An 18,935-nucleotide genomic window follows, 5' to 3' on the forward strand; every position below is an offset into this window, starting at 1 on the left:
TTCTTAAAGTTACTTCCTATAAACTCATTCATACAGATTTCTTCTAAGGTTTCACACACAGTTAGCCTCTTTCTCTGACTCAGTATTTCTCTCACGGAAATGCTTAAAACTCCTCAGGCAGCACACAGCTGGCCTCTCTTTCCCTGACTGAGTGTCCTTTCACAAACATGCTCAGTTCAGGTTCCACTCAGGTTATATTTCTCTCATAAATACTTCAACATACTCAGGCACCACACAGCTAGCCTGTTTTCTTCTGACTGCAACCTTTGCTCTCCACTCTCTGTCTAAACTGCATTCACTCCGCCCACACTCTCAGTCATCAACCAATCATATCACTCACTCATCCCTCTCTTTCACCTCCACTCTTCACCTATCTCACACCAAGCATTTAAAGACACGTGCACACATTTACTTAAAATCATTACACCAGGTCTCCTGAAAAAAAAGTATATGCAAAAAACTGAGAAAGTCCAGGTCATGGAGCTTGTTCCACCAACCCCCAAGGTTCCATAAAAGGAACTTTAATTGTCAGACCTCGGATGTTATCTTATTTAAATTGTCCTCAGGATCTAAAAATACATCACCATTTTTAGAAGATGGTCCAGTTGCCTGTTGACCATCTCTTACAGCCACTGCAGGCTTGCTGAGTGGACATGAACCATGGGTCCTCTGGGTAAGATTGGAGTTTGGGGGCCTGACTGTCTGATTCGTAAGGGACTTATGGGTCATAGTATCAGGAGCAGTGAGCGATGGTGGTTCGGCTTCAGACGAACAGTCAGAAGATTCAATGGCTTGTTGACAAGCGACAGGTGCTGCTATTGAAGAATCTTTTTTGATGCTCAGGAGCCTCATTCTTAGACGTTCCAATCTGACAGTGATCTCGGTTTGTTCTGTAGATGGGAGGCCTGAAAAAGAGTTTAAAAGGTCCTCTTCTATTGTGTTTTTTGATAAAAAGTGTTCCTGTTGTTTTGGTTGTTCAAGCTCCATAATCAGGTATGCCGGAAGTTTAGTCCCCTGGTTAGAAGAAGTTAGAACATTCAAATCTCCTCCTTCTGGAGTCTTGTTGGACTTTGGAGGCGCCCGCCTATTAAGTGCTTGCTGTGTAACCTTAGATGGCGGAGAGAAGTCCATAGTAACAGATGGATTGACCTGTGAGTTAGAAATCTCAGGCTGTTGGGTAGCATTGTCTTGAGTATTACAACATTGCAAAGAGGTTGAAAAGTTCGTTGGAGAAGTGTCCTTTGACAGCCCATAGTCAATTAGGTCCTTCAAAGGTTCAGCCCTTTTTAATGTTGCTTGTGTGATTTGTTTCAACTCACTGACCAGATTAATGGATGTTTTACTTCCATTCAGTAGTTCTCCACTGCCCTCCGTAGGGGATACCATAACTTTATCCATGCACTGTTGTTTCTGAGTTTTCCGAAGGCCTCTGGCAGATGGAGCACAATCACCGCCTCTTGAAAAGAGAAGAGAGTCCAGTGGCACCTTTAAGACTAACCAACTTTACTGTAGCATAAGCTGTCGAGAGCCACAGCTCTCTTCGTCAGATGCGTGATTCTCGAAAGCTTATGCTACAATAAAGTTGGTTAGTCTTAAAGGTGCTACTGGACTCTTTTCGATTTTTCTACTACAGACTAACACGGCTAACTCCTCTTGAAAAAAGAGGACTCTTACTTGTGTCCTGAAAAGTTCCAACTGGACAAATACCAAAAGTGCCTTAAAATCCTCTCATTTTTAGCAGCATCTGTGGGATGGTAGGCTGCCGGAATGAGAGAACCATGCTTCTACTTGAGAAACGGTTAGGAAGTCTTTTAATTAATTCAAGATCCACCTCCTCAGCCTCCAGCCTCAACAGCCAGCATAGTGAGTAAACCACTTCTTGTCTATTAGACCAACGGCCTGCATTCGCTGCAACTTGAGCAATTTCCAGAGTTATCTGGAGCTTTTCCACATCAAAGTATCTTTAGAGGAAAGTTGCTCTGCTGCTTTAACATTCAAAGTGGGAGGATGGCCAGAGGCAGCTCTAGAGCTTCTCGGTTTGTAGATGCAAGGAAACAGCCTCTCCTTCAAATGGGTGTTTTGTTACTTCTGTTTGCAACAGACCTCCATCCAGGTTTTTCTTTAGCAGATTTTCCAAACTAACCAAGTTGGCTGATAGCTTAAGTTGTTGGAAAATGGCTATAACTGTGTCTGCTGTGAGAAGACACTGATCCCCTATGATTTTAATTAGGACTGCTTTTGTAATTTCTCCTGCAGAATTTAAGGGACTTTAATTTGGGGTGGACTTCTGTTGGAGAGTAGAGGTCTCCCCCACCCTGACAGCAGAGACCTCATTAGCTGAGGATGGAACTTGTGTTAGACTGGAGGGGTTCAGGTTCAAAGCAGCCAATACATTAAACCTGTTATTTGAAGAAGGAATAGTCTCCCATGGGGCTCCGTCTTGGAAAAATAAATCATCTATGTGAAGCTACTTGTGAGTTTTGTGGCCAGAGGTTACCAGGGAATCAGAGTCCAAATTGTTTCTGTTCCTTTTTTTGCTTTTAGTCATTTCACCAGCAGCAGGTAAGACACAATAACAGAAGGCTGTGTCAACACAATAACAGAAGGCTGTGTCAACTAATTACCCTAAGATTGGAGGCTTCCAAAGAGATTTACAACTACGGCTGCAGAAGTTTACTGTGGCCTCTTAGAGGCTTATTGGAAAGTGAAAGGAAAATAAAATCTAACTAAACTGCAGGAAAACACACTTATACTATTCTAGCTTTGAGTGTGACCTTGTAAAATAAAATAGGTCCACAGAATAAAAAAAAAGACCTTAATGCTTCAGAGCTCCACAAAAGCATCCCCAGCCGAGCACTACCGGAAGCAGCTCACCTTAAAACGTTACATGCAGCAGCCTCGGCTGGCCTTAGTAGTCAACCCAATTTTGTGCTTATCAGGACCTCAACCCAAAGAATAATGGTTACGTGGTGGTAGCACAGACCCACCTGTGAGGGAGCCGTGAAACTGCCAAGTGGAAATTTATTTATTTATTTGGCTGAATTAAATCAATGTATTGACCACTGTAAATCACACTGCTGTGTAACTGAATGTGGCCTCACAATGTTCTATCCTTCCACAGCCCTCACTTTTAGGAAGACGTTGAGGTGTCTTTATTTCTTCTATGTTCAAAGTGAAAGTTCTGTATTTGCCTGGCAATAAACTGTCAATGTATTGATTAAAACTTTTTATTTTTAAAAATGTCTGATAACGGTCAATGTGATTAAATAAAAATTATTAAATAGATAACAGAACATTGGCATATCCCTTAGAAATTAATCCTATATAAGCATGCATGTCCTTCTTATTCTGCTTTAATTGATTTTAAGGGGAAGCAGTTAAATTTCTAAGCTGCTTATACAGGGTTTTGTCAAAAAAGGAGAAAGCAGAATTTGACAGAATTCCAATTCTGAGAGATTCTGAGGTTATACGGTGTGATAAGCTTATATGCGCATTATTACAAGGTCCAACACATCGCAATGACTGAATTTTATGAGCTATCTCCCAAGCATGCCATGGGGCTTTCTACCTAAGTAGCAAACTTGTTCCTGAGATTTTTCTGTGAATATTATTAGCTCATTGTCATAACGAACAACAGATTTTTATAGGACGTCAAAGCCTCCTTGTCCCACAAGAGGGCTTTGGGATGAGGGACAAGAGTGAAATGTTCAAAGCTGCAGCATGATTCCTCACTTCCCAAGGTAATGGAGCCACCACCAGCTGTCTGACTAACCCTTAGCTGTGAGACCGAGATACAGGCCTCCAGTCCCACCATGCATGAAACCAGAAGTCAGCCCTGCAAGTTGGGCTGTGCAGAGATCCACAAAACAGTTGCTTGGGTAGTTGTAACAAAATAGGCCAAAGTACTGAATTCAGATAGAAGGGCGAAAACCCCAAATAACACCACAGAAAAATAATAATTTTTATTAAAAGAGGTGCAACAGGTTACAATTATAAAAGTGTGCAAACAGGAAAGGAAAATAAAAGATAAATACCTATTCTAACTATACTAGACAGGCTTTCAGTCTTCTAACCAAATGTTACCTTGTCAGGCTAGAGCACAATAGTACTTCAAAGCCCCAAATCCAAGAACAAGAGTCCTGAGCTGGCACCTGTCTTGCTCATCAGGCCCAAAGCAGAAGGAAGGTGTATGGCCACAGGCATCCTCCAGCAACCATTCCTGGGCAGGAGAAGACTAAAATGAAAACCCTTGCTTGGTGGCCGTGATGATGGCCTCATCGGCTTGAGCAATCCCTGAGTAGCTAACCTTGTGACAACATGCCCCTGCAGCAGGCACATATGCGCAGTTAGCGCAGCTCTCTCCACTCCCAGGGTTTTTTGTTAATGAGATGGAATGCAAGTGTAAAACTCCCTCTCTGGTTCTGTCCTTGAAGATCTCTGATCTGCATCTGTGCCTGGTTCCATCCCATTGTCTTCTGAGAACTTGCAGAGCCATTGTGACTGCCCTATCCCAGAGAGGAGCCTTCTTTAGTTATGACTAGGGCCGAAAACAGTAACCAAAGTCTGGAAAAGGCCAAGAAACAGAGTAGGCAAAGTCAGTTTCTTGACAGTGACATCTGAAATATTTGCTTGTAATTTCAACAGGAAGCAGTCCACAGTACTGAAAATCCAAAGTAAATCCAAGCTGCTTATTATTTCAAGGAAATATATAAACTACATAGCAATATATAATCAGCAGTAAATTCCATCACGGTGTGGTCTTTTGTGATACTGTGTTGAGCTTCAGATTTCAGAGGAGTCCAGGTCCCCAATAAGGGAGAAAGAGAGTATTTCAGAGAAGTTACCTAATTGGGATTCTTTAGCAGAGGTAACATGGTGGAAAGTCACGTTCTTTCTAGGATCTTGCTATGCTTATTTAGCGGCTGCCACTGACAGTTGAGAATGAGCCAGGCCTGTCCTGATTAGATCTCATATTCATTATAGCGGCTTTTGTGTCCCATCTAATAACACTGTGATAATACTGTAATGATACAGATTGAGTACATGGCCTTACTTTGTAAAAGATTATTGTTTTTTCTCTCTGTAGGTACCTGTTAGGCGAGGGCGCATTGTGCTCTTTGACTCTAGAACGCTTAAGCCATAATAAGTTTGTTCAGCCATTTGGAAGTTTGTTCAGAAGTTTGCTGCTTCAAAACTCTCCCTTTTTCTTTGAGTTGCTGAAATGCTCTGAGCCCCTTCTGAATGAAGCACAAAGTCAGGGACAGTTCCTTGCTCTCCCCTTTCCCTCCCTCCGTCTCCAAGCTGAAGGGAAGGATTGGGGCCAATTGGGAGCAGGCTGTACTGCCGCTGAAGAGCAAGCTGGATGAACCTTTCCTTCACCCAAAGAGCTACACAGAGTGCCTAGACATTGCGATATAATGGCAGGAATGAGCAGCCCGCCCCCTCCTGCGCTCTGGGTCACCAGAGGGGGAACAGATGATCACCACGGCATGCTTGGAGAGCAAATACTCGTGCCCCTATTATAGCCCTTGGCTGGGATCCAGGGCAGACGGTTATCATGTTGGCTTAAGAAGGGATCCACATCCTGAGGGAAGAGTCTTGGAGTGACAGAGGGATACGGCTAGAGATAAAAGAGAGGTTTTCCTTACTGGGGGGTGGGGGGGGCAATGCGATGCTAGAATGCTGGACTAGGACTGAGGAGCCCCTGTCTTCACTCCCCTCCCTCCGCTTGGCCATGAAGCCAGTCACTCCTGTTCAAGGAGGAGGAAACCTTGGATGTTTCCCAGAGTTGCGTGGAGGGTGAGGGTGAGATAAGAATTTGCTGGATAAGCAAATGGACTGGCAGCCACACCCCTTCGGTTTCCGTAAATAATAACCAGCTGGCAGTCTGCACGTCAGTTCCATCCAGCCCCTGCCCAGAGATGCACGCGGATCCCTTCCACGCTAACCAAGATGGAGGAAGGGAGGGAGGGTTAGGGTTTCTGTGTGAGCCAAACGTCACGAGAAAAATAGAGACCCATCTCTTACAATGGAAGGGCACTCTTAAACGATCACCTTTGTGGACTCGGAGCTTAGGCTCATCTCACGCCAAACGAAGTTTTAAATATTTGGGTCTCTGGCATGCTTTAGCAATGGGCAGGGACAGAAAATGGCGTGTGGAAGCAGACTAATAACAACTGCGCTTATATACCACTCTTCCAGACAGATGGTGAACAAAGTCAGTGTTGTTGTTGTTATCCTCAAAATGCAGCTGGGTCTGAGAGGGGGGGCTTCCCCAAGGCCACCTGCTGAACTCATGGCAGTAATGGAATTTGAACCAGCAGAGTGCCAACTCACAGCCCAACCACTTGACCGCTATGATAAAGCAGCTCTGTAGACTAGACGTGTGCCAGGAGGTATATTTTGGAGCTTTTGACTGGTAGTTTCTTTTCAGTCTTGATCTCTTCAGATCTTTTCTTCCAGGTTCTTAACATTGAGTGAATCTTATCTAACTGTTTGAGCCACCTCATCCTGTTCTTGGAAAAGATAGAAAGGCCTTAGCAGTGCTTATCAAGGAAGGGGTTTTCAGGGGATGCTCAAACTGTCTTCTGCTCATCTTTTAGGTCACTGAAAACAGAGTTGGAGAAGACTAGGCAAGAGGAGGAGCTGCGCTTGAGGGAGGAGTTGCAAGACAAACTCCTGAAGTTGCAGATCCAGATCCAATCTGAACTGGAAGCAGAGAAGGAGAAACTCAGGTGTCACTTTGAGCGGGTCGGGTCTGTGAGTATTGGCCTCTTCATGGCCTGGCCTTGGGAGGGAGAGCACAGGCATGGGGAACTTGGTTTCAGTTGGGTTTGTGTGTGCTCCTTTGCTTGGGAAATTACCTGCAAGATTTCTTTCCTGGGCAGCATTTTGAAATACCCGGCTCTTCTTCTTTGTGGTCTCTGCCTCACATTCGAGCCTGCCCTCAGGGCCTGCTCAGAGTCTTTGATAACTAAGCTAAAAGCTTGAACTGGCAACCATCTTGACTGATGGCGCATGCAGGCATGGAGTGTCTGGGGACACACCTTCCCAATCAGGTTCTTTGCAGCAACGTTGTGGATTTTTCTTGCTGTCAGCTCCATTTTGTCTGTTTTTCGTCATGCTTTTACCTCACACTGTGCTTATCATCTACACTTTATGGAACCTCCTCGTTCTCTTTGCTCTTGATGTTGGCCAGTTTTGTTTTCCCTTCTGTCTGTGGCTCTGAGGAGTGTGTTTGAGCACAGAGAAAATTGTGGGAACAAAGTGCTTCACACAAGTGGACGGTCTGTGCCTTTTGCTTGGGAGGGGGCCCCAGAGTGAATCCTGGCTTCATTGACAAAGATTCACAAAACATGTGGGAAGCAGTTGTTGATCGCACAGCCCTCCCTTTGGATTCCACGACTTTAGGACTGGCAGGCACAAGCTCCGGCCCTCTGGTTCCATCGTCCGCTCAGGTGCCTTCTCGCCCCCAGACTGAATCGCTTGTGCCCACTCCTAAGCACTCATGTGCAGAGGCTAAAGATGAACCTAAGTCCTTGAAGACAATTCAAACTTTCCACTTTGCTAAAGCCAGCAAAGAAGAGAAGGAAAAATTCAGAGCTGTTGCTCCTTCCTTTGACTGTCTCCACTTCGTCGTCTGTGGTTTCTAAATCAAATCCAAGAATGGGCAGTTCAGCACTGGCCTCTGGTTGCAGGACAGCCTGGATCCTTCCATCATCTTATTGTTGGAACATTTCTAAGATGTTACCACGGTTTCGGATGCGCCTACATAACCAAATCATGGTCCTAGATTGAGAGAGCACATGACTAGAGCATCAGACAAGGATTTGGGAGACTGAGGTTCAAATCTCCACCCTGCCACAGAGCCTTGCTGGGTGGCCTTAGGCCAGTCACACACACACTCAGCCAGCCTGACCTGCTTCGCAGGGTGGTTGTGAGGATAAAATGGAGAAGGGGAGAATACTGTAAATAAATCTTAGCCTCTGTGGAGGTGCAGTTCATGTACACCTTTTCAGAAGGCTGTCTGGAGTCAGCGCCTCAGGCGATAGGGCTCTGTCCCGTCACTGACATGTCACTCCTGGGACTGATGGTCTGAATAAGGCTCTGCACCCTGAGGTTTCTTTCCTCCCAGAATGAGACAACTTCATTGGTATTATGAATCCTCAAACTTCTGCTATAGTTCCAGTGATGCTTGAAACTGAGAGTTGGATGCTTATACTCCTCCGAGGTATTGTTCTTTATCCCCTCACTGGTGCCCCTTATCTTGGTGGGGAAATGGCTGCTCTCCTGCCGAGGCTCTTAAGCCCTGCTCTGAACAGCTTGTGCTCCTGGCCCCACACTTGAGGCTTGAACAGTCACGGCCACCTCTAGGCGATCTTGTTTTCACCCAGTCAGTTTGGAGTCTGAGTCTCCGCTAGCACTGCGTGTGTTACCAGCATTGTTACAAGTGGCTAAGGATTCCTAGGATAAGCCTTTCACTACACCTCCAAATAGATGCTTCAAAAACATGTATAAAATTCAGAACAGAAATTGCTCTTTTCATAGCCTGCTCCTAGCTCGACTGTTATTGAAGCATCCCAGAAGAAGGGCAGGTAGTAAGATAAACAAATAAACAAACACATAAATAAAAATGAAAAGGAGTTCTACTAAATCTCCCAAAATAGTTTACCCCCCACCAAATGCTTTCTGTTATAAAACTGTTGTACGTGGCTGTCTAAAGGTAGTAAGTAAAGGCATCCTCCAGATCCGCTCTGGTAGGTCATTTCAAAGGTCTAGATTCCCCATGGATAAAGCTTGTGACCTGGCAGTTGACATCTAGCCAATGGTACTCAAAGGAGAAGACCATCTGAAGAATGTAGTTAGCATGTCCTGACTAGCTATACCAGAAGATGTGGCTTAATAACTATGATCATAAAAGGCTTTAAAGGCATTGACAGTTTGAATTGGGCCCAAAGGTAAATTTATTTATTTTTGTTTGTTTGTTTTAATTTATGCTAATTATATTCTGCCTTCCTCACTGAGATTCAAGGTGGATTACACAGTGTAAGTCAATACGATCAACAGCTGGTGTCAGACTATGGCATCCCAGTTATCCAGAGTCTGCCTTCCTCCCTTCTGCAAGAAGCCAAGGTCTCTTGATTTCAAAAGGTTTATTAGAAAGACAGCATTCATGAATAGGGGCCCTCACTCCAGAACCAAGGTAGTCCTGGCTGAGCAAAAGCTTTGTTAGGAATGAGTTACAAAACGAAAGTTGTTACAGATCAAACCCTCCGTTCCCAGCCTCCCCCCAGAGTTCACATTGCTGGGCGCTCTTCTGTGGGAAAGCCGGTCCGTCAAGGTCGGCTCTGGAGAAAAACAGATAAGACGCAGCATCCTCTCCCATGGAAAGTGCGGTCACGGCTTAGCTGGACCTGGAGGGAGAGAGAGACTACACAACTACCCAAATTAACACGGTGTGACTTAGGTTAAGCTCTCTTAGCATGACAGATCCTGACAGCTGGGACATTCAATAAACATTCAGAAAATGATGCAATATTTATTTATTTATTTATATTCAATTTATATTCCGCCCTCCCCACATCAGCAGGCTCAGGGCGGATTACAACAAAGTTTAAAATCACATTTCACAGTTTAAACAGTTTAAAAACATAAAGCACCTTAAATACCATAGATTAAAATAACACACACATATATATAAATATAAACACAGCAGCACATAATTTGGACGACCACCTTTTTCGCCATTTCCAGAGCATTTTAACAGGGAGATATGTGAGAAATGGAAGGTGTCACTAGAAGGGAGGGCATATGCTTTACTCCCCTGGCTAGCGGGCACCACCTCGCATCAACCATATGCCTGGCGGAACAGCTCCGTCTTGCAGGCCCGGCAAAAAGCTAACAAATCTTGCTGGGCCCTGGTCTCATTGGACAGAGCGTTCCACCAGGCTGGGGCCAGGACTGAAAAGGCCCTGGCCCTGGTCGATGCCAAACAGGCCTTCCTAGGGCCAGGGATCTTTAATAGATGTTTATCGCTCGAGCGAAGAGTCCTCTGGGGTTCATATGGGGAGAGGCGGTCCTGCAGATATGCCGGTCCCAGTCCGCATAGGGCTTTGTAGGTTAGTACCAAAACCTTGAACCTGATTCAGTATTCCACTGGCAACCAGTGCAGCTGGCGCAATACTGGCGTTATATGTGCACACATTGGCATTCCGGTGATGACACGCGCTGCCGCAATCTGTACCAGCTGTAACCGCCGGATCAGGTTCAGGGAAAGCCCAGCTTAGGGTGAGGGTTGCAGATATTTGAAAAGAAGCAGAAATCGGATACAAAGCTGAAATCAATGCTAAAACAAAACAAGCAAATTGACATGACGTATTGCACAATGCTGAATTATCCAGCAGGACCATAGTTACAGCAACAGACAGTACGCAGTAGTATAGTCTACAGTCCCTGTCCCTTTAACAAATGCATCGTCTGAACCAGTTCCTTACAACACAGTCCTGTCACCTGCATAAAAAAGCCCTCCTGAATGATTCAGTTTTGCATAGTTTACAGCAAGCCAGGAGACTGGAGTGCTTGAGGGTTGATGACCCATCACCCTTCCTGTCCTCTTTGCCAGCCATGAACTTGCAGCCAGTCTTCATTACATTGCAGTTATTGAAATATCAATCATATCTCTAGGGCTGAAGGTGTTTTTCCACAGCCAGCATAACCACACTGTCATATCCCCCAACTTCTTCCTAGTCCCAGCTCCCTAGTAAAGCAAGGCACTGGAGCCTGTTTTTTGCAGGGGGAGTGGTGGAGAAGGTACCAAGGACCCGTTCTGTCAACAGCTCCCGCATTTCAGCATGGTTCAGAGGCTTGTGCAGAGTTAACCTCAAGGCTCTGCTAAGTCCCCCATAACTATTCGGAAACCAACTGGATCCATCCGTCTCTGGGGTCAGACCAACATAGCAGGTTGTCCATCCTTGTAGAAGGCCGCAACCCTGTGCCCTCCACACTAGAGATGAGAGTCATTCATCTTGTGGTCAAGCATTGCTAACCTCGTATTTGATTTATGCCCCCTATTCCTGCCTCCAGGGATGTTAGCCCACCATTCTTCGCTCCGTATGATGCACACAGGCAACCACTAAGAAGAACAGGTTGCTTAACTGTAACTCTTTTAAGACTAACCAACTTTATTGTAGCATAAGCTTTCAAGAACCACAGCTCTCTTCGTCAGAAAGCTTATGCTACAATAAAGTTGGTTAGTCTTAAAAACGCTACTGAACTCTACAATTTTTCAGCTACCAAGTAACATGGCTAACTCCTCTGGATCTATTAACTGTAACTGATGTTCTTTGAGTGGTCATCTGAACACCTGCCTTCCCTGCATTTCCATGGGTGCAAGGACCCCTGAAACACAGGGGGGCGTGTCTTTGCTGGCTCCCCCCTTCAACAGCAGCTTGAAATATCCCTTGCAGTCTTGCTCCTGGTGGAGAGGGGATTCACAGCAGCAGGATTTGGGGGATCATTTGGGGCTGCCGCAGGGGAAGGGAACTGGGAAGACCGTGGGCTGTGGATGGAAGTCCTTGTATGTGTGGAAACACAGCATTGGGTCCACCCACTATATGTAATAGCACAGATGGCCATGCAGGAGTGATCAGTCACTGGTGAACAACCTGTTCTTATCTTAAACTGATTCTTTCAGAGTTACACACAGGCTGATGTAGATTCTTAGGTCTCTTGTATAGCCAAAGTTTGGTGAAAATCTCCAAAGCTAGCAGGTGTTGAGCCACACATGAGCTATATTGACCTGCATATCACGTGTCTGCATATCATGGTCCCTGCAGTGTACTTATTTCTCAAAAGTGTGCTCTTCTAGTATTGTATGCAGCAAGTTGTCACAGCTTGGATGCCCAAGGATGCACACTCTGGATTGACGTGCCTTTTCTGGCTTAACTAGGAGTTTCTGTTAAGCGGCTACCTTGCCACCTCTAAACATATAGTTCTCTTTTTTAATGGGGCACTTGAGAGCCTCAGTGCTGAATGGCAACTGCATGAGCTGGAAGGGCGTGCTTCTGACTGGGTCTTGCTGGTTATCTTTCAGGCTGGAGCAGGAGGCTGCCCTGCACAACCTCAGGGAGGATCTGGAATTGTTGCAACAGTCGGAGGAGGAGGAGTTTCAGAAGCAGAAGCAGTTTGCTCTAGAGAAAATGAAGGTGGAAGCAGAAGCTCTTCAGCAGGCAGAACTGGAAAAGCTGGAGCAAGAGAATGTGAGAGCCATGGGCGAGATGAAGGAGAGACTGCAGAGGGAAAAGGAAGCGGTGAGGGCGACCTCTCAACAAGCCTCGGTGCCTTGTGATGGCTTAAGAAGCTGATCTCTAGCGAAGCCCTTATTAGATAGCTAGTAGCCTCTTTCTTGCACCATGATGGTTGCAGAGAGGTTACGTTATTTTTTCATCTCTTCCGGTTCTCTGGAGCCACTGTCTGGTCTTCCCCAAGCTGTCAGCAGGGTGCATAGTGCACCCTAGAAGTCAGTGTGTGGAAGTGCATGCACCAGTGTGTGGCTTATGAATGCAGAGGGGAGATTCCCTTGGTGGTAAGTGATGTTGCTGAATTACATGGGAACAGCTACAGCAGAGGTTTTAGCCTCAGCATATGGGTGAGTAGTTTTAAGTTTCAGAGGGTGGATCTGGATTAAATAAAAGAAAGCAGAATGTCATCGAATTTAAGATTCCATCAGGAATCATGGAAGTTATTGAAAACCTGTGGGGGCAGCAGGCAAGATACTCAGATCACCACCTGGCATTTAAACCTGCTTTGTAGCAGTGGCCATTCTCTGTCTGTGTGTGTGTCTCTCTCTCCCTCTCTCCCCCCCCCCTCTCTCTGTCACTCAGAGTCTAATTTACCTCCCACGATTGGTGGAATACATGCCTCTGAGTTCCTAAAATATTGGAAGAAAATATACTAGAAGCTTAGATAAAATGTGTAGCCTAGATTAGAAAAAAAACAAAGAATTCTAAAAGGATTACCCAAACACATTGCAATCTGACTTCAGGCCGAAGTTTGAATCAGAAACTATTTTTGTCACCGTGACTTCCTGCTTGGAAGTGGCTGCATTTCGCTGAACTCTTCATTTACTGCCTTGCCTGATAAAGAGACACTATCTGGCTGGTATTTGGATACCTTTGCTGGTATGAAAACCTCCTAAGGCACCACAAGGCCCAACAAGTACAAGATATTTCATCTTTCTGGCCCTGCTCAGGGAAGTGTTTAAAAACACACAGTTTTTTAAAGAGGAACAGGACTCTATAAGATCTGAGGTGGTAAATTTAAAATCTTTTATTAAGCGTCCACCAGAATGCATACAGCTCAGGCCTGGAAGATGAGACTATTGCAGATAGAATCATATAATCATAGGGTTGGAAGGAACTTTAGGGTCATCTAGTCCAACTCCCTGCACAATGCAGAAACTTCACAGCAACACCCCCCCCCACTGACCCAGTGACCCCTGCTCCATTCCCAGAAGATGGCAAAACACCTCCAGGATCCCTAGCCAAACTGGCCTGTGGAAAATTGCTACCTGACCTCAAGGTGGCAATCAGCATTACCCTGGGCATGTAAGAAGGGCCACGAAAACCAAGCACTTCTGTCCTTCCCCTCATGATCTTTCCAGGTTCACAGAATCAGCATTGCTGTCAGATGGCCATCTAGCCTCTGCTTAAAAACCTGCAAAGAAGGAGCATCCACCACCTCCCGAGGAAGCCTGTTCCACTGAGGGACCACTCTAACTGACAGGAAGCTCTTCCTAATGTTTAGCCGAAAGCTCTCTTGATTTAATTTCAAGCCGTTGGTTCTGATCCGATCTTTTGGGGCAGTGGAAAACAACTCCACGTCATCCTGTATATGGTAGCCCTTCAGGAACTTGAGGATGGTTATCATATCACCTCTCAGCCATCTCCTCTCCAGGCTAAAGATTCCAAGCTCCTTCAACCTTTCCTCATAGGACTTGGTCTCCAGACCCCTCACCATCTTCATTGCCCTTTTCTGGACACGTTGCAGCTTGTCTATATCCTTAAATTGTGGTGCTCAAAATTGAACACAATGTTTTCGGTGAAGTCTAACCAGAGTAGAGTTTAGTGATACCATCACTTCTTTAAATTGAACTAAGTCCTCAGGGCCAGATGAATTGCACCCAAGGGTACTAAAAGAACCCACAGATGTAATTTCTGAGCCTCTGTCCATTATTTTTTGAGAATTCTTGGAGATCAGGCGAGGTGCCAGAAGATTGGACACGGGCAAATGTCCCCATCTTCAAGAAGAGGAAAAAGGAGGATCCAGGTAACTACCAACCCATCAGCTTGACATCTATACCTGGAAAGTCTTAGAACAAATCATCAGTCAGTCCTTGAGCATTTAGAAAGGGTAGCTGTGATTACTAAGAGCCAGCATGGGTTTCTCAAGAACAAGTCATATTAGACTAACCAAATCTCTTTCTTTGAGAAAGTTGCTACCTTGCTGGACCAGGGGAATGCTGTGGACATAGTTTATCTTGATTTCGGTAAGGCTTTTGATAAGGTTCCGCATAATATCCTTGTTGACAAGTTGGTAAAATGTGGTTTGGATCCTATAACTATTAGGTGGATCTGTAACTTGTTGACAGATCACCTCCAAAGAGTGCTAGTTTTTTTTTTAAAAAAAAAAACATTTTTATTGGTGAGTATACTTTTCAATTTCCGTACATACATTCCCTCAATATCTAATTAACCCTATCCCCCACCCTTTTCCTCCCCCCTCTCTATCGACTTCCAACAGCTTTCCAACCCTTACCCCCTCTTATTACTTAATGAATCCCTTACTCTAAGCACATTCTATTTTTTTTCCAGGTGTTCTATCATATATATCAAATATCCTATCAATGAAATATACTTCTATCAATTATACTATCAAATATTCTATCAGTATAATATACATCTATCAGTTATACTATCAATATAGTATAAATCTTATACCCCTCAGTATAGCAGACCAGTCTAACATAATATAATATAATATAATATAATATAATATAATATAATATATAACAAAACTCTTAGTTTAAACATATTCTATTTCTTTTAGATATAACATATATTCTATCAAATATACTACCGTCATTAAAATCTGTATTAAAACCCCTACTGTGTGCCCTGCCACCAATGTGGCACAGCACACAACACCATACTACACATTCATTATATAATACACAATCTGATCCACTAACATAATAGTATATATAGTATGCCCCATCAATATATTTATTTAACTATTCCCTTATTCATATACTCTGAAAAAAATATTACTTATCCTAACCTCCCTATCTTACTCTTTAAACAATCAATTCTAAATTTCACCCCTCTTCTACTATATTATAGTCCAAGCTTAGATTAAAATAAATATAAATTCTTAATGGTAAAGTCACTTCTCTCTTCTGTTTAAAATGTCTTATTTTAAAAATTCTCAAACTGCCACAGTTCTCCTTTCACATCCCATTTTTTTTCCAAAAATTGTTTCAATTTCGCCCAGTCCGCCAAATACTGTCCCGGATCCAGGTCTTTAAGTTTTCTTGTCATTTTATCCATCTCTGCCATGTACAACAATTTGTAAATCCAGTCCTCTTACGGTAGGTACTTCTTGCACTTTCCATTTCTGCGCATACAGTAATCTTGCTGCAGCTGTCATATAAAATAACAATGTTCTATTTTGCACTGGAACCTTCTCCATTCCCAAGTTTAGTAGCAGCAGTTCTGGGTTCTTATTTATTTGGGTTTGTAACACCTCATTTATTACTTCTATTATATCTCCCCAGTACTGCTTCGCTACTTCACAAGTCCACCACATATGGTATAATGATCCTTCGTGCTTTTTACATTTCCAGCATTTGTCTGACATATTAGCGTTCCCCAGCGCAATTTTCTTCGGTGTTAGGTACCATCTGTATATCATCTTGTATATGTTTTCTTTAATATTCGTACACGTTGTCATCTTAATTGTATTCTTTCACAAGTGCTCCCATGCCTCCATTGCTATTTCTTTATGAAAATTTATTGCCCACTTCACCATCTGTACTTTCACTGTTTCGTCCTCCGTGTACCATTTTAGAAGTATCTTATAGATCTTTGAAATTTGTTTCTTGCCTTCTTGTAACATTACTTCTTCCAATTCTGAATTTTCCATTCTTATTCCTCCCCTTGAACAGTCCGATTTGTAAAGATCCCTAATCTGTCTGTATTGAAACCAACTATAACAAGGAGACAATTCTTCTTCCGACTTTATTCTTAATGTTGAATGTTGTATTTGTGTTATCTCCTTACAAGTTAAACGTTGCTGTTCGTTGTCGACAGTTCTCGGGTCTATTACTTCATACGGGACCAACCAAGAGGGGATTTGATCTTCCAGATACATCTTATATTTCTTCCAGATTGTGAAGAGGCTTCTTCTAATATAGTGATGCAGAAACAGAGAGTCCGCTTTTATTTTATCATACTATAGGTATGCGTGCCATCCAAATATTTTCTTGTAACCTTCCAATGCCAGAAGTTTGCGATTTTTCAGCGTTATCCAGTCCTTTATCCATGTCAAACAAATTGCTTCGTAATATAGTCTTAGATTGGGCAGCTGCAAGCCACCTCTTTCTTTCGCATCTTGTAATACTTTCATTTTAACACGTGGTTTCTTGCCTGCCCACACAAAATTCGAAATTTTTCTTTGCCATTTTTCAAATTGTTTAGAGTCCCGAATAATCGGAATCGTTTGTAGCAGAAACATCAGACGAGGTAAAACGTTCATTTTTACTGCCGCAATTCTGCCCAGCCATGATAAATTCAACTTATTCCATTTTATCAAATCTCTCTCTATTTGTATCCACAGCTTTTTATAATTGTTCTTAAATAAGTCTATATTTTTTGCAGTTAGTTCAATTCCCAAATATTTTACTTTGTTTGTTACCTTGCAATCCGTTAGTTCCATCAACTCTTGCTGCTTTTGTTTAGTCATATTTTTGCATAATATCTTCGACTTCTGTTTGTTTACAAAGAAACCAGCCAGGTCTCCAAATTCCTTTATCTTCTTTATTACCTTTGGCATATTATCGACTGGATCCTCTACAATCAACATTATATCATCCGCAAATGCTCTGACCTTGTAGGTAAACTCTTTTATCTTTATACCTCGAATTGTCTCGTCCCAAAGAGTGCTAGTTAATGGTTCATCCTCTTGGAAAAGAGTGACAAGTGGAGATCCTCAGGGATCAGTCCTGGGACCTGTTCTGTTCAACATTTTTATAAATGATTTGAATGAAGGAATAGAGGGAATGCTTATTAAATTTGCAGATGATACTAAATTGGAAGGGGTAGCAAATTTGGTTGAAGACAGAGTAAGAATAAAGAATAATCTTGACAGGCTGGAAAACTGGGCTAAAACAAATACAATGAATTTCAATAGAGATAAATGCAAAGTTCTGCATTTAGGAAGGAAAAGTCAAAAGCATAATTATAGGATGGGGGAGACTTGGCAGTAGTATGTGCGAAAAGGATCTTGGGGTCTTAGTAGACCATACACTGAACATGAGTCAGCAGTGTGATGTGGCAGCTAAAAAGGCAAATGTGGTTTGGGGCTGAATCAACAGAAGCATAGTGTCCTGTTGAGGTGTTTAGAAACAGAAGTGGGCATCAAAGGATGTGCCTTGTACTGGTTTAAATCGTTCCTTGTGGAACGGACTCAAAGGGTTGCTGTTGGAGATCAGCTATCACCAGAATGGGAACTATCTTGTGGGGTCCTGCAGGGCGCAACCTTATCTCCCATGTTATTCAACCTCTACATAAAACCTTTAGGAGAACTCATTCGCAGCTATGGTGTTGGGTGTCATCAATATGCAGATGACACCCAACTCTATTTCTCACTATCCAGGTCCCCAGAGGATGCAGTAGAAATCTTGGATCGCTGCCTGACAGCCGTAGTGGAATGGCTGAAAATAACAAATTAAAATTGAACCCAGACAAGAGTGAAGTGATGCTTGTTGGGAAGTCAGAGATCTTGAAAAACATTGTACTCTCCACTTTCGATGGAGTTCGTTTGACCCTTGCAGACTCGGTTAAGAGCCTAGGGGTTATACTGGATCCAGTGCTACTACTAGAAAAACAAGTTAAGGCAGCTGCAAAAAAACCTTACTACAATCTCACTCTAGCCTGGAAAATGGCTTTTTATCTCAACACGGCCGACCTGGCCACCTGGATCCATGCTATGGTAACATCAAGGCTTGACTATTGTCATGCATTATACATTGGTCTCCCATTTAAGTTAACTAGGAGGCTCCAGTTGGTACAAAATGCTGCGGCTCAACTATTATCAGGAGTGAGCAGGAGCTTGAACATCACTCCCATCCTACAGTCACTCCATTGGCTACCCATCAGTTACTGTGATCAGTTCAAAGTATTGGTTATTATGCTCAAAGTTCTTCACGGCCTTGGTCCAGCGTACCTACGGGACTGCTGGATTCAGTATAACCTCTAGGCTTTTAACTGAGTCTGCAAGGGTCAAACAAACTCCATTGAAAGTGGGGAGTACAATGTTTTTCAAGATCTCTGACTTCCCAACAAGCATCACTTCACTCTTGTCTGGGTTCAATTTTAATTTGTTATTTTTCAGCCATTCCACAACGGCTGTCAGGCAGCTATCTAAGATTTCTACTGCATCCTGTGGGGACATGGAGAGCGAGATATAGAGTTGGGTATCATCTGCATATTGATGACATCCAACTCCATTGCTAACCTGAGTAGACAGGCACATGATGGGTCGAAGGGCTGATTAAGTAGAAGGCAGCTTCAGGTATTCATGTCTCCATTTATTTCTGCTCTCTGCTTCCTGTCATTTAACCAATTTTTGAGACCCAGAACGGTGTAGTGATTAGATCT

The 18,935-nt window shown here is 43.5% G+C and overlaps 1 protein-coding gene across 4 annotated transcripts in view; it reads left to right on the forward strand.

Moving 5' to 3' along the window:
- CEP164 (centrosomal protein 164) overlaps positions 1–18,935 on the forward strand; it is a 112,491-nt gene that overhangs the window by 40,551 nt on the left and 53,005 nt on the right. For all 4 annotated transcript variants that reach the window (XR_008598236.1, XM_054998624.1, XM_054998625.1 and 1 more), the window contains 2 exons: positions 6,603–6,734; positions 12,092–12,308. Coding sequence is in view for 3 of the 4 variants with exons in the window: in XM_054998624.1 (XP_054854599.1) it covers positions 6,603–6,734; positions 12,092–12,308 (349 nt within the window). In the remaining variant the exon portion in view is untranslated. The remainder of the gene's footprint in view (positions 1–6,602; positions 6,735–12,091; positions 12,309–18,935) is intronic.

The sequence above is a fragment of the Eublepharis macularius genome, chromosome 14 (assembly GCF_028583425.1).
Source record: "Eublepharis macularius isolate TG4126 chromosome 14, MPM_Emac_v1.0, whole genome shotgun sequence".
NCBI lineage: Eukaryota > Metazoa > Chordata > Lepidosauria > Squamata > Eublepharidae > Eublepharis > Eublepharis macularius.